Below are 24,405 nucleotides of genomic sequence, written 5' to 3'. Positions count from 1 at the left end.
TCAAGCTAGGGCTTTAGGCTTTCGCTATTTTGTGGTGCGGCGGTTCTTTTTGTCTGTCACCGATCAAGCACTTTGCAGTGTTTTGATTGTATCCTGAATACGAGTGACATTTTTGCAGAAGTTTGCCTATTGCAGCCTGTTCTTTCCACCTGCCTTCTTTTCCGCCTCCCCTGTTGTATCCCGTTCTCTTTACTTATAGAGTTACACGGCTGTCTGTCTACACATCTGTTTTCATGGTCACATAGCTACAGGAATGTGGAGCCAGCCCTGGCAAAATAGTGCGTATGCCGTCAAGGAAGTTTCGTGTCCAGTCACTTCGCACTACTTACTTGCTGTCCGTGTATTTGCTCGTGTATGAAATTGGTACATGAGCAATACTTTGAAAGAGGGCCTTACAGCAAGAAGCTGTGGTAGCAATTATGAGGCTCTGGTTGCCCTTTCTGGACTGAGGGCTGCTTCCTTAGGGCTAGGGGTGAGGGTTATAGACGGCCTTGTGGAGGCTTTCCGGTTATTTTTAGTATAGCAATATATACGAATTGTGCGTCTCCCGGCAGTTCGGAACAGCAGAACTTGCCGATACAGACCCTTGGTGTCTGGCTTTTGCCGGAACTTGAAACCAAAAACTGATGCCCATAGAAGGGTAGGAAACTACATTAACACAGAAATGCTGGCCATGCGCCCATGCAGCGCCGACTGCAAAAATATTAGGGCGATCATCATGGTGTACTTACTCGCCAGACGTTGCATATCCATCATATGAAAAGTTGCTGCGCAAGCTACAGTGCCCTGGCCCACGCAGCTACAGCTGCATACTGACGAGTTAGCACTGGGATGTGAAGCAGGTTTCTGCAACACATGTGCCCTAGAGCATTCTAGACCCACAAAACAAGGACTCCCATTTGCTCGTTCCTCTTAGTCAGCCGCTTGTTTGAGCTGTCCTCTACTTTTAAAACTACAATCCGAGAAATGCCGCCGTGATAAATCTGAAGAGTGAATCGAGAGGCTGCTGAAGGGTTTGAAAGTCGGAAGACGGCCAATCTTTGTTCACACTACCGGAGGGGCGAAGGGAGGGACACCGTGGTCAGGAAGTAGGAAGGCGAGTATCTAGGATCTTTCCACAGAAACTAAAAATGTGGCAGCATTATTCACCCCCTTTTTTTGTTAACTATAAAGGGAACTAAGATTATATTATGCTAGTCAGCTCATGGCGTCTACGTAGGTTGAGCTCGTGGCTGCTGGGCTTAGTCTCTATGCCTGATGCTTCAGCTACCACACTCTTGTCAAATTGAAACATTCTTTCGCGGCCCCTATATGTCCACTTTATTTGATTCAGGAAGTGTGTTCGGTTCCATAATATAGTTTTTTGTTGCTCTTGTCTCGCAAAGGCACGCGGATGATTGTAGCCCCTGCATGCTGCGCTGCTCAGTTATTCACGGAAAATCTCGATGGCTGCGAAGAACAAGAAGGACGATGGGCATAATTATGAGCTCGAAAATGCAATACTCAGGAGGCGCATCCAAACTCTGGAGAAGCTCATTGGTAAAGAAACAAAGTGTTGTAGTCTTTAAATATAAGGGTTGGGCTTTGCAGGCCCCGACGCAGACCCTAAAAGCCTCCTCGTGCCATTGCAGACCCTGTGTACAGACGAGCAAAGATCTACTGCCTGCAGTGACTGGTGCACATTGCTTCCCTGACAGGACTTGAGGGCGAAATTCCTTTTCAGCAGTCAAGTCCTTACCTTCACACTTGCACTTGGAGTTTGCAGCATGGAATCATGCTTTATTAAGGCCTTCAGACCTTAGGGTTTAAGCGTCAGTTTCAACGGGAGCAGATATCCGTCGTAGTCTAGGTGGTTAGGATACGCGGCTCTCACCCGCGCGACCCGGGTTCGAGTCCCGGCGGCGGAAGGCTTTGGGCGCATGGGTTGTGGCTGTTTATTTTTTGATGTGTAGACTCAGTTAAAGTAAATCTTATTAAGATACTACCTCTGTTCAGATGGTCTCTTGAGAATTTTTTTCTAGTGCATGTACTAACTAGACACGCATAGAAGTGCCGATGTATGTGTATGTGGAGACTTGTAGATGCATTTGTGCCAGTGGATATATGCACATAGAACTCTGTCTACACAAGCGTACAGATGTTGGCATGTGTATAGTGGTTTGCACGCGTCTTTATGCGCAAGTTTTTCCGCTGTTAAAATTGCATACGGGGCCTCGTATCGCGCTTTCAGCACCTGTTCTAGGTGGACATGAGTAGATTTCGAGGGAAAGGTACTACTAGTCAAATAACTGGCAGGACGACACAGATCTCTATTAAGGGTCATCTGTGTCTTGATATGCAGTGCATCCTGCTTTTGAGAAGCGTTGAGCGGTGTCGATATAGAAAACTCTTACTTGTGACACAACGGGTACTACTACTTACAAGCGTGCAGCGCGTACGCAGATGTATTTTTAGTCCCCAACACTCCAGGGCCGAGAAAATGAAGATTAGGTTTTCTGATTTCGGCTTAGTCAAAGCAGCTATCTGCACATCTCTACCGGACTCCACATTGACCTTCAATTTTCATGTACCCGCTTGGCAGCTTATTTAAGGAGTGTGTGCCATGCAAGCACACGGCTGTTACTATCTCCCTGGTGGCCCATTCGAGCTGTCCGCTGTACTCTACTGAGCGCTGCAACGAAAGGCCAAGCATGCGCTTGCTTTTCCTCTCTTTGCATACACATGCGCCAACCGTTTATCCACCAAGCACTACCCTGCATTGCGCGCCGGCCACTGCCCATTCTCCTTCCACTACTAGTGCTACCACGTCTGTTGCACTACTCCAGAAACATTATATGTCGCTGCAGTATGCGTATTCGTCCCCAGAGTCACAACAGTGCATTTGTAGGGCCTTTTTGTTTCAGCTGGTGATGCTGCCTGCAGCGCTTCAGGAGGAGCAGACGCAAAAGAGCGAGCGGTCCGCAGAGTCATTACGTGAGAAGATAGAAGCCCTCAACGCGGTTTTTGTGGAGCAAGATAGACAAATGTTTTCTGATGTTTCAACACTCAGCTTCCGCAACGCCGAGGCTAAAGCACACCACCGGCAGCTCATTCAGGGGCTGCAGAGTCAGCTGCAAGCAGCGGAGGGAGACGTTGGTACGCAAACTGAGCAGCATGTCCAAAGTGCAAAATAGGCTTATTCTACTTCGACTAGCTCACTATGCTGGGACAAATGCAACTGAAGACTACGACAGCAGCTAGCCACTCTTTCTGGAAAACGTGCCAGGGCACCTTTTAGCTGTGCATGTCTACCCAGACGCTGTGCAGTTCCTACTAGGGTGTTTTCTAGGGTGCTTTGGTCTACTGGCCGTTGAGGCCTGTTACATTTCAAGTGTAGCGAGTGCGCGCAGCTGTGGCTGAGACGGACTTGGCAACAACACGCGCTGCCAAGGAGCACGAACTCCAGCAGTCCAAGGAGGCATTGCATCACCTGCAGAAAGATGTTGAGAAAATGACTTTTGAGTTTGCCGAGATTCTCACGGTACATTTCTATCCCTAAAAGCATAAACTGTAGTGCCTGAAAATAATCCCTAATGCTAAATTATCTGCACTGTCTTTAAACTTCGTTTTGTTTTCATGTAGCACTAACGTGCTTCCGGAGGCTTCCAGCCAGATGCCTTACCTTGTGGCTTCGCGCATCACTGGTTCATTGTGTCTTGTGTTGGGTATGTGAGCAGGATACGGCGGAGAAGGTAATGGAGAGAGTTTCAATGTCTCATGGCAGCTGGGCGGCTGAACAGAAACGACGGTCACTGGACGGCCGGTTACAAGATGAGTCCGCTGCGTTTTTTGAGGCCCCCCCAGTCGATCCACCTCTAGATGTTGTGGAGCCGTAATAAAAGAAGAATGTGTGCGGCAATGGGCACTTCGGGGTGGAGCATATCACATCGGAATCACCTTCGTCCGCCCGAGCAAATCCATGCTCCAGATTACAGCCTACCTGTGTCTCGCCGCACCGTTTGACCTCGTCGACCCTCCACAGACGCTTATATTCTATCACAACCTCTATGTCCCAACAGTCGTTACACCTGCAAGTCTGTGCAATTGCGTGTGTCTATATAATATATATTATATGTATGTTAGCAGCTTGGGCGTAGGGCGGTGTCCAACCCCTTAGTTCCGATCCTGCTCAATTAAAGCATTAGCCAATCCCTTTGTTGGTTGCTGTTTCGGATCAGGGAGTTCAAGCTGAGTTTTAACAGTTTTGGGCTGCGGGCATAAAACACATTAAATGACGAGTTGTGTGCTCGCAAATTTGTCTTCATTTGCCTTCATCGCTAGTTAAAGTGACTTTTGGTAAGAATGTATGTAATTAAAGGAGGCAGGACTGGAAACAAGGGATTATCTTAAAGTAGATCCAACACCTGCATTTTTCAAAATATTCTAGCGCCAAATTCCACGCCCTCCACAGCATATGAAGTGTCTAGTCCCAAATTGCATGGAAACCACGCAGGGAACGACATGCTTGTTAGTAGGCTATGATTCGGATTTGGCGTAGAGTCGAGCAAACCATATGCAGCATTTTCTATGATGCCTTGTTACAAGCAATAACCCCCCACATATATTCTGTAGCCCCTACATTCTTACTCTTGCGTCCAATATCACATCACCAGAAAATTCGAAACGCTGCTGTTCTTATTTGTTGCAAACATGGCGGGAAGGTGAATTTTTAAGCAGCATGTAAATTCTCGAACGCTGAATCTATGCGGCCTGGCTCTGCTTGGGATGAAAACACCTATCTATAGAACGGACGGGAGGCTTGGACTGGGGCTAAAGGGCTAGGAGCAGCGGTGCGCGATGTCTTAGTTTCCTTGTTCCTTCTTGATTATGAGTGTTGCACTTCGTACTTGAAATGATAATCTTCCTATGCTCTTAATCCGGAGACACTCAGTAGCAAGAGTGTACTGAACAGGATTTATAGCGCGCTCCTCCCCAGGTATCCAGCCTCTCAATTCCCCCACCCCTTAGAGCTACAGGCCGCTGGAGGAAATGACATCAGGCGTGTAAGGTACAATAATCTGTCACATTTCGCATACTGTTGCACACTGCAACCTACCACACAAGCAGTATTTTGCCGTGTCGTGCATCTGCCTCCGCTCTGCAGCTAATGAAAGAAAGGAACAACCAGGCTATTGAGCTCAATTTTTAGAAAGAGAGTGACTGAACAGTTATATAGTCAAGTACAGTTTGCCCAATACATCTGAAATGTATGCCAGGTCACTTGCACTGCAGTAGTCAACAGCTCTCTGATGCACCATATCCCTTGACTCATGAAATGTTTAAGTTCCTCAAGAGGCGTGTCTGCTCTGTAAAATTTAAGAACGATTGTCTGGCGATCTAAAACTAGGTGTTCGACAGCACTGTGGCTGGTCGGGCCCGAAGTACGGCAGAAAAGTAGGGGAAGTTTTGGTCTTTTCTATTCCCTTTTACGTATTTCTCTCGAAATTAATATATTTCACTTGAAAATCTGCTGAAGAGGGTCGTCGGGCAACAAGCCACCGGATCTTCAAGAGGTATGCAGCCTCAGCAGCCGGCGGCCGGAGTGGTCCGGTGCTGCCGGCCTGCCTTTGGTAGATTTAGCTTTGCGAGAATGTCTACTTATGGGTCAGTAGGTAGTGTATATTCATTTGTCGTTTTAAATCCCAGCAACAACGTCAGCCACTGCAGCGTCAATATCCTCAATATACCGCTACAATGGCAACAGTAGCAGCAGCAAACCCTGGGTCGGTGGAAGGGTCTCCGTCAGCCGGGGCCTCGGCCACTGGTCGCGAGGGATACCCTGGATCATCTGGAGCCGGTGAGGGCCCTCAGATGCAGCAGCAGGTTCCTCTTATGGTGCAGCAACAGCTGGCTGCACAAGGCATCACCCATGGCTACCCCGGAATGCTGGAGGCGGGGGGTCCAGTGGACGCCACGCAGGCCCAGATTGCCGCCTTCGCCAATCAAACCGCTATGTATGGTCCCTACGGATCTCCTTACGCGCTCAACATGCCTCCCCCGCCCACCGGAGGACCGTATTATCCGGTAGGATACTTGTAGGGCTGAATCATTTGTGTACCACTTGCCCCCTTTCCTGCTGAGTCGGGGATTTCAAGGGTTTTGAGTGTATTGGCTGGCCCCTCACCACATCAAGGGTCTGCGTGCTGATGCAGTAGGGGTATGCTCACACGGTCTGGTGGGCCCTCGGCGAATGAGGGATAGGAAGTTACCATGGCCCTTCGGTTTTGAGCCAGTGCGTTCCGTTGCTGTGTACTGCGGGCTTCAGGGTATGATGAACCAGTTTGCACTGCCCTCTGTGGAGAGCTTCTCCTTGCCAGGTCCCGCATACTACGACCCCTATGGGATGATAAACCCGGCAGCATGTGTAGCCGCAGTACCGACACCAGAAAACAAGGATGTAGAACAGCCTAAGCATATCCGCAGAAAGGGCAATAAAAAGTGGTTTGGTTGCTGCTAAACTTCAAAGCCCACCCACGAATTTTGGGGCTGCCGGCACATGTCTCAACCCCGTCGTAGTATTTGTCCAGAGCAAGGATTGCAGCAAAATCCTGCCAATACCAAAGCCCTAGGCTGCTTCTTATGGAAGTCCAATAGTGTGCATTCTTAAGGATTTGGGACAGCTCTGCACCCTATGGCTCAGGCTGAGCCTCCCATCAAAGGACCGCAGATTCCCCATGGTTTGGAGCCTCTTCATGTGGAGGCTTCCTTCTTCGACTGTGGGGCCTGCTGTAGAGCAGGAAAACTGTGGCTACCTTGTCAGCGCCGGCTGCGGCTAGCTTGCAGTGGCCGTTATCGGAGTATGGGAGGCATGCAGAGCGTGGCGGGCCTCAAAAAATGCCGCGATTATTGCATGGAGCTGTACGCAGCAGACACCATTATGTTTTTTGGATTGGCCACTTGCTTGGTTCCGGAGTTGGGTCGGGGAAGCAAGAATTTTAATCAAAGTTTAGGGAGTGTACTTACCTGAACGAACTCCCCCGAGCCAAGAGCGAGCCGCTCCCTGCGCAGACACCGTAGAATAGGCCCTCCCCTCTGCAGCTGTGAGAGATACAGGGTTTTATGGGTTCGACGAGATTCGGGGTTTATGCCAAGGGTCATAGGTCTAAGCTTGCAGAATCCCTAGTTCTCACTCTATGTCTGCGAGGCGCGTTACAAGGGTTATGGCCACGGGGACTGGCAGCTTCATGGCCCTCAACTCGTTGTGCAGGGCTGCAAGCAAAGCAAAGCTTGAACCCCCAGGCTGAGCTTATTCTCAAGTAGCTGCAGAGGAAGCCGCGATGCCTCGCGTCTGGTTAAGCCTTGATAGACAGGTGTGAGACACGGAGCGGTGAAGTGTACGAAGGCCCACGAGGAAGGCAAGGGAGACTCCAGCATCGTCCCAAGTGGTGAAGAAGGGCCGTCTTAGCTCTTTAGAAAGCCAAGGGATGCTGCCTTGCAATGTCTCGCCCTACCTTCTGTCCAATCTCGAATTGAGTAACCCCGACGGGTGACCAATCCGTGGAACTCTGCAAAACACACGCCCAGGCGCAAAGACCATGGGGTCACTTAAAGGGCAGAATGATGACCCTCCTACGCCTACGGTACTCCAGCCTTCAAACGCTTTGAAGCCACCGAGGGCGTTCGCGTTGTAGGGTGTAGCGCCACGAGGGGGCTACGTCAGTGGCTGCTGCGGAATTGGAACACACCAGCGGAGCAAGTCTTCAAGTCTCTCTCCAGCAGGATTTGCATAAGGGCCTTAACTTCACTGGGCTGTGGCAGTCCCAGCACGCGATGAATCAACTCCCCATCCAGAGGTTCCCCAGGATGCGCCATGCTTGCTGCCTGCAACGAATTCCGTCCGCAAAACTCTCGAATCGTCAACCTCGGGTCGTCGCGCTATACACAAGCACGGATTCTGGAAGAGCGAGGCCCTCCACCCGACACACCAGAACTCACCTGCATGCAATTCAGGAGCCGACGCATGTCTCCACTCGCTGCAGCGAAAAGCAAACATTCCAAGCCATCAGCGCCAAGCCCTGCAAAGCAAGCCGTGGCAGGCTTCCCCTCGTCCATCCAGCAGAGACCTCCTGCTCACCGATTTGTATGAGAGCCTCATATCCGTCTTCGGTCACCGTCATGCTGCGAACATGCAAATTATATGCAAAACCGACTCCTAGACCCCAAGACGCGCTCGGGGAATACTGCCATCGGCGATCCAGGAATTAGGTTTAGTGAGACGTACTTCTCCAGCTTAGCAGCTTCTTCTGCCTTTCGCCTTAGCTAAAACACAACCCAAACACTGCGAGCTCAACCATTAAGACTCCACCTCAGATCTCATGACCTTCACTGTGCAGCCTGAACGCTATGCTGTAAACCCTACCACACCCTAGCCTCACCGCCTCTGGCTTCAGGGGTGTGAATCGCATGCTGCGGACAAGAGGTGCACACAGCACATGCTCAACAATAGGATCAGCTAGGATGCATGGCGGCAGCGGCGGCCGTAAAGAGAATCAAAGCAAGGGCAGCAGCCACTGAAGCAGCAACGTTTGCTGAAACGACAGTCCGTTTCAGAGTACCTGGTGCATCGAGATTGGATGGCCGGAGTAATTTTGTTGACTAAGTTGCAGATCAAGCAAAATCTCACGTTGCGAGCATACGTCTCCATAACTGCGAACCCAAAGCCCCAAGCGAGCAATAAATTGGTATTCCATTCGTTCGCATGCATCCATCCCTTCCCCATGCCCCGTCCCCCCCATCAACGGCGCCACACCTTCTGCCTTTGTAGCAAGAGGCATATCCCAGCAGCAGCAATACCAGCAGCCCCTTTTTTTAATTTGCCGAAAATCCCTGACTTCTCCGAAGTGCATTTTGCGCGGCAGACGTCATCTGGTCTGCTTCGTCCAGAATAATCAACTTCAGCTTCGGTAGCCTTGAGGGTCCTGACCTGCAAACAAGAAACCTAACACCCTAAGGCCTTATAAGCCTGTGAATGAACCCTTCGTCAAACTGTCCCCTCGCACGCACTGTTCAGGGGTGTGCCAAAACAGGCTTCCAAAAGGGGAAGGGGGCTAGCACCACTGTGGGAAGGGCTGGTCATGCGTAGTCGAAAGGCTGTGCAGCCGATCGCCGCTCTTCCAAGCCCTCTGAACTCCCATTGTCGCGTGACTAAATATGCGCGTACATAGAAAAGGAAGCGGAGGTCGTCTCAGCAAAGGTCTTCACAAGCTCCCTTACGGATCCGATGCCTCTGTCATCCGACGCGTTTAGCTGCACCAAGGAGATACCAGAACAGGCAGAAAAAAGAGCAACACAGCAATGTGAAAACGCGTATTGAACACCATACCATGCACAAAAAAGAAAGCCGGACAGATAGAATCTGCATTGCTGTCTGCTTGAGCAGGGATTCAGCGGCTAAGGGCTGGGTGTAGATGTCAGGGAGGAGACATCCTGCTGAGTGCTTGCGAGGAAGGTCTTAGGGCCCTCTCCCTACCTCGAGAACATGGGAAGCCTGCTGCGTGCCGTACAGCTGCCGAGCCACTGCGAGAATAGTGGAAGTTTTTCCAGTTCCTGCGCATGATGCATCCATAAGTTTAATTCTTTATGACCTAACACGGGGCACGGCACGGAAGCCGTGTGGCGAGAGGCCCAGTGCAACTGTCACCACGTTAGAGCCTCGGGAAGGCTTCCAATCCATGCGACATCCTCAAGGCACCGAAGAAGAAATACATAGACTGCGAAGGGAGCTTCTTACCTGGAGGGCCGTGAAAAAGGAGATGCGGCAGCTGACCCTTGTCGAGGTATCGCTGGACTGTACGCACAAACCCGCAAAAAGCCCTAGCCTGCAAGAGATGTCCAAAGAGACATGTTTTGTGCTTTGAAGAGGCGCAACTCAGCTGCTTTCTGAGGCTGAGGACTCAAGGTTCGGACGGAGACTTGCTCGTTTGAATGATGTCATCATGGGAGAGGACGTCACTTAACGTCTTTGGACGATAGCGCTCCACCTGAGGAACCCACACCACAAGAGGCCCCCAAACTTATGATCAATCCGAGGCTGCGGGTCCTATCCCTGGCTGTCCATGGCGGATAGGGAGTATCGGTGTTTTGAATGGCGACATGCTGCCTCTTCCGCGGAGGTTCGAAGGATCGCATGGCCAAAAAGGGCTTCTGTCTCAGCTGTACCCAAGGCAAGTCCATATCCTCTGGAATTGTCGCGGAAGGCCGTTCTGCGTGGTCCTGGGGGTTCCTATTTTCGTCCATTTTATCTGCTGCCCTTGCTGCTGCTGCTACTCTCGCTGTGAAGGGATGGAGGCCTGTCTCTGCGGCGGTAGGTGTTGCCCAGCGGCATGAGAAGCTGGGAGGGCGGCTTTGTGGCTGCTGCTCCTCCTTCTCCTGGTTCGGACTGCCAGTTGTATTCTGCTCAGAGAACCTGTCGGCAGCAGCAGCAGCAGCGAGGGCAGGAACGTGAACTTCCAGCGAGGTGTTGCGGGAGAGCGTCTCCGGAAGACGTGTTTTGCTGAAATTGGGACTACACTAAGCTAAAATGACAAGCTACGCCGCTTCGAGAGACCATTGTCCGCCTTGCAACAGTTGCGCATCGAGGGTTGTTGCGGGTAGGGGTGGGTGGACGGGGGGCCCCTGGGGCCCCACCGCAGCAGCTGCTGCTATCGCGGCGGCACTGGTCAAGGAGCTCCTGCGGCTTGTGGATCTGATGTGATGCCGATAGATGATTCATCAAAAAGCCTACAGCTCTTCTGGCCTTCACGATGACATCGATTGGGGCAACTTCCAGTGGCTGCTTTCACTTGCTGCTGCTGCTGGCGTTGAGTCAGCAGCAGCGGCAGCAGCAACTTTGATCAGCAGTATTTAGCACTGCTTTTGGTGTCTTAACGCCTTCTTGCCCTCCGCCTCCCTACTACTTCTTCAAAGGCACCACAACAAAAGGGCACTCTGTGTCTCTCCTGCTGCTACTGCCAAAGCAGCACTCCCCGTGTCCAGCTAGACGTTGCACGTGAAAGCGACCTAAGGAACTTGTTGAAGTAGCTCTCTGCAGCAACACCTGCGCGCTCACTAGACACAAGATGTGATGCAGCAACAAGGGCAGCAGCAACTGCAACAGCAGCCACAGCTGCAACAGCAGCCACAGTTGCAGCAGCAGCAGCAGCCACTGCACTTGCAGCACCCCCAGCTGCAACAACAACTGCAGCAGCAACAGCACTTGCAGCAGCAACTGCAGCTACAGCAGCAACTGCAATTGCAGCAGCAACTGCAGCTACAGCAGCAACATGCGTTGCAGCAACAACTGGTGCAACAGCAGAATCTGCAGCAGAATCAACTGCAGCAACAGCTTTTACAGCAGCAGCTGCTGCAGCAACAGGGACAGATTTCGCAGCCTTCGTACCTGCAGGCCCTCCAAAGGGAGAATTGCCACGAGTCTTCGCAGCAGCTACTGCAGCAATTGAAACCTGAAGAGCCAGTGCAGCAACAATGGCAGCAGCAGCAGCAACAGCACGTGCTGCACCATCACCACCACCAGCAGCTGCTGCTGCCTCAGGGGGCTTCTCTGCCAGAACAGCAGCAGCTGACCACGCAGCACTATCTGCAGCAGCAAGCATTGATGCAGCAGCAGCAGCTGATGTTGCAGAAGCTGCACAATAATCAGCAAAATCAGCGGCACTTCCAGCAGCAGCTACTGCGGCATCGATCTTTTTGTGAGAACCCCGACAGAGGATCCCCCAGGAGGCGTCGTCTCTCTGCTCCTCGCGACAGCCAGCAGCGCAATTCGAGTGAACTGCTTTCCGGCAATGTGGCTGCAGCAGGTGCTGCTGCTTCAGAGGGGGCTCTTGCATGCCCTGACACTGCAAACACCGGTGCAACATCAGCTCCAGAGCTAGAACCTTCTTTGATTGACAGTGCTGCAGTTACAGCAGCAGCAAAAAGGAAAGCCTTGGCAGCGAGGTTACCCCCATTGGCTGAAAAGCTGTTGCAGCGGTCCTTGTCGAGAGAACTCGAGGCACCTCGACTAGCAGAACTAGCCCTGCTTCCACGGCTCTTCTATGCTATGGCAGAAGAGCGACTCAGCAGCAGCAACAGCAACCTGAGTAACGGCATTTCAGACACCCCCAAGGGAGTCAGCCGTCACGGGAGCAGCATGCGCGAATGTTACGTTGACACAGCCGAGATCTTCGCAAGGGAGCTCCTGGTCCGCTGAATTCTTTCTATTTTTGCTGCTGCCCTTGATTCTGGTGTCTTCATTTCACTTGGCCTTTAGTGCTGGGGGTTGCTGGCGCCTTGCACACAGCAGCCGCAGCTTTGAAGGAATGCATCCTGTGGTGAAGCTGCTGCCGCTGTTTCTCGCTTTTGACTGGTCCCAGCAGCAGCCATTTTGTTGGGGTGCTGATTCTGACACTGTACACCATGTGTGCTGTTGCAGAGCAACAAGACTCTGTCTCAGCCAGTCTCAGCCCTAAAGACCCTTGTGGTAGCTCACAGGCTGCTCGCTCAGGTACAATTACGCCAAACTCTAACAGGGTTGAGGCTTTAAGGGCAGAGCTGAGGACTGTGTGAACTTGGAATTAGACGTTAATGCGTGTGTGAACTGGGAAGAAGTGGCTTATGCGTGTGTGAACTTGGAATTAGATGTTAATGCGTGTGTGAACTTGGAATTAATTGTCGATGCGTGTGTGAACTTGGAATTAATTGTCGATGCGTGTGTGAACGTGGAATTAGACGTTAATGCATGTGTGAACTTGGAATCAGACGTTAATGCGTGTGTGAACCGGGAAGAAGAGGGTTAGCTGAGGATCTCGTGACACTGACAAAAGACGCAGCGCTGCCCCCTAAGACATACGCATGAATTAGGCTTTTTCCCGGGATACGGATTTTGGCTTGCGTTTATGTTTGTTGGCAGATTCCAGTGGAGGCGTTCCTTGGATGTTCTCTTGGCAAGCTGCCAGACCAGGTTCTCCGCATGTGGTCGGCGGCTGCTTTACAAGCAGTAGCAACAGCCTCTGCTCCAGGGGCGATGCCAAAAGGAGCTGCAGCGAAGACGGCTGGGGAGCTGGCAGCTTTCCCTTCCTTGGGGAGCATTTTGTGTGCTTGCGCTGACTTTTTCGCCGAGAAGCTGCGTTTGCATCGGCAACTGGCAGACTGCTGCACTGGTAAGCCGCGGCAGCAGCTTCGGGTTCAGCAGCACTTGCTGTAAGCAGAGAGCGGCACTTCCCGAGGAGGAAGAAGAAGCATTAGCAGCAGCAGAAATTTTCTCTCACGCCTCTATCGATTCGCGGGTTCCGAAAAGAAGCCTCGCTTGATCTCCTGATGCTGCTTCAGGCACTTGGTCCGTCTCGCGCTTCCTGCGGGCAAATGCGGTATCTCTGGAGACCCTTGTCGCATTCGAGTCGGAAGGTGTAGTTCCCTTGAACGCCTCAGCTGCGTCGGAGTGAGTTGCGGGAGCTGCCGCTACTGTTGTTGTAGTTGCTGCTGCTGTGGCATCTGTGGCCGCATCGCTTCAGACGCTAATGTCTCTGGCGTCGAACCTCTTGGCAGCTGTCAACGGGAAACCTCGTCACTATTCTTAGGGCAGCATGACACTCGTATGCGAGCTCCTGAACCTCTTCAAGTAGCGGCAGATGTAGCAAAGCAAGGACTCTTGCATTATAGGGTTCAGCTGGGGGAGCGGCAGCTTATACCACAATTGCAGCAGCCATATCGATGAAACGCTTGTCGGGATTGTACCTCCCTGTGTCGTTTGCTTTTAGGTTGATCGGCCTCCTGCAGCGCGCATGCGCGCTTTGTCTGCTACTGCTGCAGCAGAAGGACAGCGATGCTTTTGTCGTCATTGGCAGCTACTTGGTGTTACTTGCAGATGACATTTGGGGGGTGGCTGCACTAGTGCTGCGTTTGCTGCACGCTTTGTTACAGCGCTGCATGCGTCCCGCTGTCTCGTTGCAGACAGGACCCTCTCTTGTTGCAGTGCTGGCGTCTCTATCATCGCCCCTCAAGGAGGCCCTTAAGAGCATGCAGTTGGCGGCAGGTACGTGCGTGTTCCCCCGCAGCTCAATCAGCTCCAACAACGTTGCAGGTATCAACCCAACAACGGGATAAAATTTATGTGGCGGGATGTTGTGGGTGCCCCGCCTCTGCAGAGGGGTGTCAAGCTGCTGCGAGCCGCTGCTCGTTACTGCGCCGCATGCGGCCTCCACCCCACGAAGCCTTTTTGCTGCTTGCTGACCTGCGAAAGCAGCAAGAGCAGCAACAGCAGCCGCGTTGGCTGCTGCCAGCCCGCAGTCAGCTGTTGCCTTACAGGCCCTCCTCCTCAACACGCCGCTGCATGCAGACTGTGCTGCATGTGCCGTTGCCTGCCGACTTGGAAGCTGTTGCTACCGGTACGAGGAGTGCACTTTCTACAGCTGCTGCGGGGCCTGAGTCAGACTGGATCGATTTTCTCAGTGTTGAAGAGGTGTACTTACTGCAGCAGGACAGGACGCTGGATGTTGCCATGCTTATGCAGCAGCCTCACATGCATGGTCACCGAGAGGAAAGCCGAAACGGGAGCAGAAGGATTAGCAGCAGCAAGAGCACTGGCAGCAACACTGCGGTAGCCAGAAGCTGCAGCGTTCAAGGCAGACAGACTCACCAGTATGAAGACCAGCGACAGCAAGAACAAGTGGCAACAACGCATAACAACTCGGGCACGTCCAACGCGGGCAGGCCTTCCTCGCCGCATGCAGTGGCGGCAGCAGAACCTCAGCCTTCCCGCTGTAGCAGTGGATGCAACAACAGCGTTGCTCCTTCTGCAGCTCCAGCCGATGTGAATGGGGCCCAGCATCAATTAGATCAGCTAAAGCCGCTCCAGCAACAGCACCATCGGGCATGTGAGGAGGGGTATGACGCAGCAGGCGCAACAACTGCTGTGAACGCAGAAGCCCCTTCAATAGAAACTGCAGCAAATGCGGCCTCCTTTGCTGCTGCACTCGGTAGGGAGGAGCCAACATCGCCTACGCAAGTCGCTGCTACTGGCGAATTGGAATCGTGGGCTGTCGCATCGTTTGAAGCGGACTTGAGGTCGCTAACGAGCGCTACTAGCCCGTCGCATCAACACGTACAGCAGCAGATGCAGCAGCGAATTCACCAGCAGCAGCTGCAACGGCAACAGCCCATGCAGCAGCAATACGCGCACCAGCAGTACGATGACCAACAGCAACAGCCACAGCTGCAGCAGTACATGCCGCAACAGCAGCAATTCCAGCTTTCTGGGATCTTTCAGGAGCCGTCCGTGGAGCAGTGTCGGCAGGAATACCAGTGGCTTCAAGGCAGTGCCACGCATCCATCTGTTGTCTTTGGCCAGCATGTACAACCGTCTCCGTACATGCAGCCATTGGATGTGCAGCAGCAGCACCTTATCCCCCAGAATCCTGAAGTGCGCTGCCAACAGCTCGAGCAGCTCCGCTACCAGCAGGCGCAAGCGCAGCAGCAGGGGCAGTACTTGCAGCTTCAGCAGCAGTTAGAATTGCAGCAGCAACTTGTCCATCAGCAGCAGCAACAGCAAGGCCTACTGCAACACGCTTCTTACTGCGTGGGGAATGCCTCGCAACAGCTTTGGCACCCGCAGCTGCAGGAGCAACAACTTCAGCAACAAGAGCAGCCCTTTGCATTCCCGTCAGCGTGGGATTACGTCTTGCAGCAGCCAAGTCGGGCAGCGATCCCTTCCGCGTATGCAGCAGCGACAGCGCTAGCTGCATTGGCAGGTGGCGCAGGCGACTCTAGGGTCTGTGGCTGTTTTACATGCAGGGGCTGCAGCGGGAAGAGCAGCTGCTGCCTCAGGGGCCTTAAGACACAGCTGGAGGCCTTGAATTTGGGGGTCGATCCCCGAGAGCTGCAGATAATTTCCGTACTGGGCAGTGGTGTTTCGGGAACTGTCCTTAAAGCGACGTGGCGGGGCTGTGACGTTGCAGTAAAGGTGCTCCCCTTGATTTTTCAGCAAAGGGGAGTCACTACTGTCGCCGCTGCTGCCGCCTCCGCCGCTGCTGCTCGCGAACTCCAAATAATGAAAAGGCTCAGGTGCCCCAACCTAGTGCTGCTTATGGGTGCGTGTGTACTGGATGGTAATGAGGCCTCCTGCCGTAGCCACAAAAGCAACAGCAGCAGCGATCCTCACAGGTCTGGGGATTCAAACACCACAAAAGAATTACTGGCAGCCACAGGTTGCCAGGGGCAAGGTCTCGCGGTGGTTATGGAGTTATGTGCAGGGGGCAGTCTCTTTGGACTGCTCCACGGGAGGCCTGAGGAGGCTCTTGCTGCCGCTGCGCTGCCCCGATCTCCAGCAGCAAATCCAGCAGATCCTGCTGCTGTGCATACGAGGATTGTACCAGAGAGCTCACTTGCTGAGGCGGAAAACCCTATATTTGTCGCCTCTTCAACAGCAACGACAGCAGCAGCTCCAGTAGTGCGGGCATCAGGTGAGCAACTGGAGGTTCAGCTTGGATCTGGGGAAGGCCATAAACAACGGCAGCAGCCACAACAGCAACAGCAACAAGGTCGGATGCGGTTAACGTGGGCTCAAAAGCTGAAAATTGCGCTGGACGTGGCTCGCGGCTGCGTGTACCTGCATGCGTCACAGCCTCCCGTGGTGCATCGAGACCTTAAGAGTCTTAACATCCTCCTGACAGACTCCATTCTCAGCGACACCCAAACCCCCGTAGCTAAGGTAGGCAAGCAGTGCCTGAGTACTTTATGTGCTGCGGCTTTCAGGGATTTGCTGCTTTTACGCCACTCTTTTGAAGCCGTCCTCGGTCGGGGGGCGAAACTGAGGAGGCCACAGGGATAGCCTTGGGGCAGGAGGGGCTATGGTACATTTTCTCGCAGAGCTTACATATACAAAGAAGCACGTGTGCTTGTTGCTGCTGCATTAGGTGGCAGATTTCGGCCTGAGTCGTTTAGCAACAGCAACTGGAGGCGGCGAAGGTCTAGTAGGCACAGAAGGTGCGGGCAGTGATCACCCCAATTATCGTGATATACCGGGGGCGGTCCCCGTATCTATTCGCACTCCAGCAGGAGGCACAGTGCACTGGATGCCTCCAGAGGTTATGAGGGGACTCTCCCAGGGACCGGCTGTCGATGTGTTTGCCTTTGGGATTGTGCTGTACGAACTTGCGGCTGAGGCACTGCCCTACTTAAGGCCAAGGCACTCATCTAATAATCAGCAGCAGCAGCAGATAGATCGGAGGAATGTGTGGCTGCCTCCACCTCCAGAGATATGTGCTGCAGTGCTAAGAGGGGAGCGACCAGACGAAAGGTTCATTCTACCACAGTGCCCTCTCATACTCAGGTAAAGGATCAAGGGGCTGGGATTTCGACTTTGGGATATGCAGCATCCTGTTAAAAGAAGCACAATGGCTTGCTTCAGCATGTGCGTTGGGGACTGCGGCCGCCGATAGTGTGCTCCGACTTCTGGCTTTAGTATGTATAGGTGTGTGTTAAGGCTTTTGTGGCATTGCATGCAGAGATCTAATGCGCCGTTGCTGGGCAGAAGACCCGCGAACTCGCCCCACATTTGTTGAAGTCGTGGAAGAACTTAAAGCCGCTTTAGAAGCGCTGTAACAAACATGCTTCCACCGCTGCCCTGGCTGCCACACCTGTGGCTCTTGGTGTAGCTTCAGCTGCAGGAACTTCTTACTTCTCGGACACTCTTTGCCTTGTAGTTTGGAACGCCATACTTCTGTAGGGTGTTCATGTCTCTCATTATGTGCCCATGCAAATCTACATATGCATGCGTACTGAGATCTACATGCGGTTATACGCCGATCAATAAGACCGTGCAACATATTCCTCATACTACAAGCCCAGCCTACAGCAGGCCTGGAATGACGGGCTTGGGGCCTGGTGAGCGCAGCACCCCTCCCTGGCCCCCACGACAGATTACTACACCGGTGCGTTTCGTGCCCGGACTGAAAACAAGCTAGATCTGAGTATTTACGACTGGGCACCTGAAAATGGCAGCATTCGTTATTTTGTTAAGAGCGATATCGTGCTGCATTGTGTCAAAGGGAGGGCGGGAGAGGGGAGGGAGAATACGAGGCTGCTAGAGCGGTGCCATATGTTCAGTGCTTTGAGTTTAAGGAACCAGCTTCCGTCCAAACTTGAGCATCCCCCAAGTTACTGAGGCAGGCATATAGTTCAAGGTTTATTTTCCGCAGTTTACAGTGGGACTTCAGGATCTGGGGTACTTGGGCAGGTTAACCCCTAAACATTATAAACAGGGAGATACCTCGTGTGTGAACGGCTCCTGCCTAATCAAACTCGCACGTCAAGTGCGGCAGAAGGCCCCACCACTAGTTGTTGTTCTGACCTATCCTTACCGAGGTGGCCGGGTACACGTCACGTAGCGGCCGGTAGCAACAACTTTGTGCATCTGGTCATTCAGTTCAATGGTTTAGGGCTAGCCAGGGATCTGAATAAAGCTTGCGCTTCTTAAACATTTTGGCGAGGTCCGTGCAGTTACTGGAACTAGTATTGCAGCACGTTCAACTCGAAAGTCAGCCATGTATCTCTTGGGTACATTAACACAGGCATCAAAGTGGCCACATTTGAATACGGAGGGTTCGAGTTCTAAAGGCGGAATTCGTTAGGTACATAAATGGGCTATATCTCGATCTGCATCTTATGCTGGTGATCTATTGTTTATGGAGAAGGCCACACTGTGTCTCATACCATTCGGTTCTTGAATGTTCGAAGCTCGCGCGCACTCAGTTTTGTGGATTGAGCTGTGCTCGAATTCAAGGTCAAGCATATGTCGTGTAGTCCCACCTCCACCATGTGACATCATTGAGAAAACCGTGAATAATTAACTGTTGCTGTAAGCATATCGTTTGGCAAGACAATCTCCAACAGGTTAAGGAAGCAACTATGCATAAGGGAAGCTTGAAGATACTCGAAGAAGAGTCCATATGGTACTAACACGGGGCGGTGACAGATGTAGACAAGACCTAGAGGGCCTGTAAAATATTTTGAAGTTGTCTGTGTCCAAAGTCAACTATGGGATGCCAAGCAGCATTTCTAATTGTCGGTTTTCCTGAAAGCAAAATCGTGGGCATGGTATTCTAAAGTGCAAGGAATGGTTGCGGCATAAGTCGCCAAAGTGATGCCTCACGAATGCCACAATAAATACTCAACGCATTGGTGCTCTCTGTAATGGGATCTTTGGTATGCTATAAGACTTTGCCTTTATTAAGGCCATCCACATTGTCATGCCACTACCGTGATGTGGAGGCAAGCACTTGCCCGTCGAGCTAAATACTAATATATTGAGAAGAAAGCCACCAGCAGTGCGTGGAAAGGCCACTCGCATTATTTTAAGAAAAGGCACAAGATTCACTGCCATCCTCGAGTGTTTTGAAAAAACGACAGGATATAATGAACAGAATCCCAGCAGGCAATGGTAGAATATAGTGACACGTGGAACTGCCGTTGGATTGCCAATTCCGGTAGAATGTGCCTCACTACTGCAGCTTGTAGCCCCCTCTCCTTGTGAAATTAGGCTTGGCTCCCAATGTACTGGATAATAGCCAAACATTCTCCTAGGCTCTAGGATATCGGCAATTTTGAATGTGTGTAGGGATGTCTTGACTCTCCGCAGCTGAAGTTTACTCAACTTCGGCTCAACAACTGACTGTGCCGGCCTGCGGGTGTCCGTTTGCATTCTTTGGCATGAATTGAGACACTCTTTCCAGAGGTTTCCACTTGTGCAAAGCCCAGGTTTCTTGGAGGGCCCGATTGTCTAGCAAGACTCAAAACAGTCAGTGAGTCGGCAGACAATAAAATACATATTTAAAATGCCAATGCGAGAAGGCTTGTGGCTTTCCAGGAGCAGAAAGGTAAAAACTACTGGGGCATGAAGCCAACGCAGAGAATAGCCATTCTGTAGAGATAAGCCCCATCCAAGAAGAGTTGGAGGTGGCTTCATTTGCTACAGTATTTCACATCTTAGTGCAACTTAGCGTAGGAAATCAAAGAGGAGAACGGGGCAAAGAGCCATCTTATCGCCAGTGTCATCCGTTCTACGAGCAATTGTCTCAGTGCTTCGACACAAAGTTGAGGTCCACCATATGCGTAGCAACAAATTCACAGCCCGGCATCACACAGATCCAGCAGTTTCCTTTTTAAAAATCGATCTTTGGACTACACAATAACTTGGACACTGTTTTAAGCGTTCTAAGGGCAGATGTTGCAAGAACCCGAACTTCAGCGTTTCCCTTTTCTTCCTGCTGAGCCTGTGGGCATAATAAACTGTCACTACCAGCTAGGGGCCACGCAGTATCTACCCCTATCTGTCTGCGCGTGCGGCAGCCAGTCTTAACATCGCTTTACCTGTGCACACATTCATGCCTTCATGTGTCGCTGCGCGCCGCTGCAACTGATCGTCCCCATACTTTTCTGTCTATCCTTGAACATGTTTATCTCTAGCCTAATTGAAGGCTCATAGTCCCTTCGCCTTTGCGCATAGCTGTGTGTTAGCTTCATCTTCATATGCTTCCTTGTATGTGTCAATGAAAATTTTGTTGCTTGGAGACCCTCCTGGGGTTACCCCAAACGATTAGCCATCCCCAGGGACCTAGCTGATGGTCCCAGCCCCAATATCTACGCACGCGAGATAAGCGGCGGAAAGCAAGGAATTTACCTGGTGCTCTCAGTAAAATCCTATACACATCTACATGGGGGCAGGACCCTCTTAGGACCCGACAGCGGGCACCTATGAAAACCCGCTGTTTGGAAGAAAAGTAGAAAATTTTCAACCCAAAAAAACTGCGCCCTTTCCTCTACAGCCTCAAAGCGGGTACGCGAATACAAATGCGAAAACTGCCGCTGAAGGTCTTCACTGTGCTGCTGCTGGTGTTGATCCCGGTGCTGCTCCGGTCGCTGCATTGGGAATCCCTGATTCTGTTGCTGCTGAGGCCTTCGTGGCGTTTTCAGCAGCAGGGTTTAGGTCCTCCAACCACTTAACTCGAACTCCTTTGTTCCAGAGAGCTGCAACAGCAAACCAGCAGCAGGACAAACAGAAGCGGTATCACAAATATCAGAAAGGCTGGACGTCCAAGTTTATGCAAAAGAGTCCCGGGTACATCTGAATGCGCCTTATCGCAAGCGAAAAACAACGGCGGTCTAACATTCGCATGCTCCAGTCCTTCACTCTCTGTTTCCTATGCGCAAATGCCCTAAGCCGCGCCTGAGATTTTAGGCGCTCCGTTTTTGCGTATCCAGAACCGTCTTTCTCTGCTCGACGCTACCTCTGCCTGCGTGTATCCATATCTCCGGAGTTTTCTATTAATATTGCCGCCTGTCTCACCCTACGGCTGTGTCAGTCTTACCAAGGGCAGTAGGGGTTCCCCCCTTAGGAGTGTGTCTGCCTTCGCCGTGTGGCAGACCGTTCTTGAATTGTCCCTTAAAGGAGGATCCGTCCTGCCACGTCAAGCAGCCTTCTCCTTCCATCCTGCTATCTACGAAATCCCCCACGTACCTGCGCTCCCGCATATCAATATAAGAAAAAACTGCAGTAATCATCATCAGCAGTGGCAACAGCATCTGCAGTAGTAGCAGTAGAAGGCTATTCAAAATGCTGCGCTTCGGTTCATTTCCGTAATATGTACTTTGCGAGCAAATTCTAAACAAAGGTCTCAAATAAGAGCTAAAACAGAACATCAAGGGCGGATCAAGGGGACTACGAACGAAGCTACCAAGGGTGACAGATGGAGAACTTTATTATCTTTGAGGCAATTTGTGTGAATCAGACAGTCATATCTGTATATAGACATATGTACAAAGGAACATCCATCAATCCGGCAGGGTACTTCAGATGGCAGCTGTAGAAAAACTGCATTGGCATTTGAAAAGCCCTTAGATTACACTCGACCTGGGATGTGCAGATAGAAGCATATAGATCCACCCACACAAGATTCTATGCATAGTGAAGAGATCCATAAACAGGCATTTTACTGTTGTGTTTTTAGTCGGCACTACGCATAAATCCTCTAATGGTGAAGTTCAGCTATGCAGCGAGCTTCAGCGCTACGAAATCTGGAGACTAACTTGCGGCCGTCAGGAAAGAAAAACACCCCTTTCCCGTGCATTCGGCTCCCTTTCCACTCGCCTTCGTAGACTCGGCCGTCGGGCCAGGTGTACACACCATGCCCTAAGAACAAACATCAACAGCACTCACAGATGGCGCATCTGTTATCAGCATACATACGCACGATGCCAGCACACCAGTACTTCCTCATGCTGCATCATGCATCAGGCATTAGCAGTGGGTGTAAGCGTTATATTAGCTGCATACTAACCGCTCATTTCCCCCTGTACGAAGTCCCCTTCATATGTGTCGCTATTGGAGGCCCTCATGCGCCCCTTGCCGCATTTGAGGCCGTCAACAAACTGCCCTTTGTACTGAGAGCCGTCAGAAAGAGTCTCACAACCCTCCCCATGGCGCTTGTCTTGCCTCCATTGGCCCACGTACCTACGGATACATGCAAGCAGGCGAGCATTGGAAAATTAAGGGCCTTGTAAGGCGCATGAGTAGTAAGTTGAAAAGCTTTAAAACTCTCAAGGGTGTATGCGTAAGAATACATATATGATATATATGCATTAGTACTCACTCGCACCCCTGAACAGTTTGACATTTACAGTCACTGAAAATGTATTTTGACCAATATACGCATTAATGCACACATAAATTGTACATACATACGCATCTGTTGGCATATATGTAAATATGTTTGTGCGTACCTGGGTCGAGAGACGAGCAGACACGTCCGTGAAAGAATACAGAGCACACATACTAATGCACATGATACACATACATGCAGGCATACTTGCACAAATCCAAAGTATATCAAAGCAGTCACACGTAGCTTGGCACACATTATAGACACACAAATGCACAAACACAAGATGCATCTGTATTTATTCCTGTAGTAACGAACAGCTCCATACAAGCTTCACGAATTTGTCTATCTTACTTGGACCCATCTGGGAAGGTGTACACCCCGGGCCTTGTACGCGTTTCCGCCTTCCCGTTAACGAACTCTCCTTCATATTTGCTTCCGTCTGCCCTAGTAAGCCTTCCAAAGCCCTCAATCTGACCCTGACTAAACTGTCCCGTATACACCACGCCCATGGCCTGCCGCTGCTCCCCCCTCCCGTGCTGCTTGCCGTTGCGCCATTCCCCTCTGTACGTCACTCCGTTCTTCATCACTACCTCCTCACAGTCCTCAGGGATGGTCAGGTCTATGCCTGCTAGGGGGTCCACATCCTCGTCCTCAGGCTTACCAGACGGGGCACCACCGTGAGCCTTAGGCCCGCCCCCCGCAGCACCTGTGCGTGTGGCAAGCCCTAAGGCCCCTGCTTGGTGTGCCTCAGCGTCAGCGTCTCCGGTGTTTTGGTTATCAAGACGCGTTCTAGATTCATCTGTGAAAGGGCGGGCTGCCCGAGCCTTGCTCCCCGAACACCCCATTTACGCTGCACAGTTCGGCAAACCAAAACCGGTGTGCTCTATTTCAGCAAGGAAGTGAAACGAAAGGGGCCAGAGAAGTTCTGCAACACTCAGCGAATGGCTTTCTAGTGCGGCTCCTTCAAACGCAGCTGACCAGATAAAGGGCACTCTAAGCGTCGTCTGCCACGTCTTCAGATATCGCGGAACATTCGTGGATGCAAACAACGTGAAATTTGATAGGAACTATGTCCAATGGTGCGTATTTCTTCCCTTCTGCGCATGCTGCGGCAGCGCGACACGAGACCAATGCCGGCAGCGGCTTCCCCCTCTTGGAGATGGAAACAATGCAAGAAGTGCGATATTACACAGAGAATTGCGTCCATAATGCACAAATATACCTCACAGCCGAATAAAACGCTGCAACACAGGCCGTATCCGGCACGATGGATGCTTTGTCCTGCGCTGGTGGCTCGAATGGCAGGAAGTTGCAAGAATGCGGCTGTATGAAGCTGGTACTTTACATGAATGCTGCTACAGCGCAGGGATTCCGGGACAACCCTAGGGCAAACCACAATAAATTAAAAAAATGAGGCGTTCAAAATATAATTAGCCACACACTTGGAAGGATTCGTTTCCCGCGGACTGTCTTGTTGCCGAAGCTAGCTCAGAAGGGATAACTTGAAACCTGCATTTAAACGATGGAACATTCTACCTGATCTGCCAGCGAAATTCTGTGAGCACTTCAGATTAACCCTCTAGATAAGAGTTTTAACAGCCAAACTCCAGCCTCGCACAGGAACGGTATACATAGGCAATATTCTAGGGCCATGATACTCTAAGGGAAGGAAGGAGTCTGCGAGCTTATGCGTATCCTCCTAATTCCTGTAGCAACATCCGGTGCATACTACTAG

The 24,405-nt window shown here is 51.5% G+C and overlaps 5 protein-coding genes and 1 non-coding gene across 6 annotated transcripts; 4 read left to right on the top strand and 2 right to left on the bottom strand.

Moving 5' to 3' along the window:
• The first annotated feature begins 1,445 nt into the window (after positions 1-1,445).
• LOC34621678 (coiled-coil domain-containing protein 153) lies at positions 1,446-3,875 on the top strand. The gene is made up of 4 exons (XM_022734876.2): positions 1,446-1,539; positions 2,923-3,135; positions 3,390-3,520; positions 3,717-3,875. Exons 1-4 carry the CDS (start codon positions 1,446-1,448, stop codon positions 3,873-3,875), a joined length of 597 nt encoding a protein of 198 aa, XP_022587573.2.
• Positions 1,835-1,907, top strand: Trnae-cuc. Its single transcript has one exon. It is a non-coding gene; the product is annotated as a tRNA-Glu (tRNA).
• Positions 3,876-5,733: 1,858 nt separating the features above from the next.
• On the top strand, positions 5,734-6,496 carry LOC34621679. Its single transcript, XM_022734877.2, has 2 exons — positions 5,734-6,063; positions 6,305-6,496. The coding sequence occupies exons 1-2, from the start codon at positions 5,734-5,736 to the stop codon at positions 6,494-6,496; spliced, it is 522 nt and encodes a 173-aa protein (XP_022587574.2).
• Positions 6,497-6,811: 315 nt separating this feature from the next.
• Positions 6,812-10,275, bottom strand: LOC34621680 (replication factor C subunit 5). Its single transcript, XM_026337456.1, has 14 exons — positions 10,198-10,275; positions 9,952-10,019; positions 9,770-9,852; positions 9,509-9,585; positions 9,200-9,285; positions 8,871-8,962; positions 8,595-8,685; positions 8,114-8,157; positions 7,975-8,012; positions 7,725-7,860; positions 7,491-7,544; positions 7,170-7,248; positions 7,003-7,039; positions 6,812-6,895 (listed from the first exon to the last, which is right to left on the bottom strand). Exons 1-14 carry the CDS (start codon positions 10,273-10,275, stop codon positions 6,812-6,814), a joined length of 1,047 nt encoding a protein of 348 aa, XP_026193241.1.
• A 283-nt stretch (positions 10,276-10,558) lies between these two features.
• LOC34621681 lies at positions 10,559-17,613 on the top strand. The gene is made up of 13 exons (XM_026337455.1): positions 10,559-10,696; positions 11,135-11,182; positions 11,792-12,217; positions 12,449-12,520; positions 12,926-13,064; positions 13,333-13,453; positions 13,773-14,047; positions 14,160-14,555; positions 14,745-15,115; positions 15,281-16,318; positions 16,403-16,720; positions 16,926-17,341; positions 17,517-17,613. The coding sequence occupies exons 1-13, from the start codon at positions 10,559-10,561 to the stop codon at positions 17,611-17,613; spliced, it is 3,855 nt and encodes a 1,284-aa protein (XP_026193240.1).
• A 3,271-nt stretch (positions 17,614-20,884) lies between these two features.
• Positions 20,885-23,515, bottom strand: LOC34621682 (radial spoke head 10 homolog B). The gene is made up of 5 exons (XM_026337454.1): positions 23,022-23,515; positions 22,347-22,519; positions 22,096-22,198; positions 21,378-21,526; positions 20,885-21,036 (listed from the first exon to the last, which is right to left on the bottom strand). The coding sequence occupies exons 1-5, from the start codon at positions 23,513-23,515 to the stop codon at positions 20,885-20,887; spliced, it is 1,071 nt and encodes a 356-aa protein (XP_026193239.1).
• Positions 23,516-24,405: the final 890 nt, after the last annotated feature.

This window comes from Cyclospora cayetanensis, unplaced genomic scaffold (assembly GCF_002999335.1).
Source record: "Cyclospora cayetanensis isolate NF1_C8 unplaced genomic scaffold, CcayRef3 CcayRef3_contig_184, whole genome shotgun sequence".
Classification (NCBI taxonomy): domain Eukaryota; phylum Apicomplexa; class Conoidasida; order Eucoccidiorida; family Eimeriidae; genus Cyclospora; species Cyclospora cayetanensis.
Note: the sequence above shows the minus strand (reverse complement) of the source record. Positions and strands in the feature narration are given on the sequence as shown.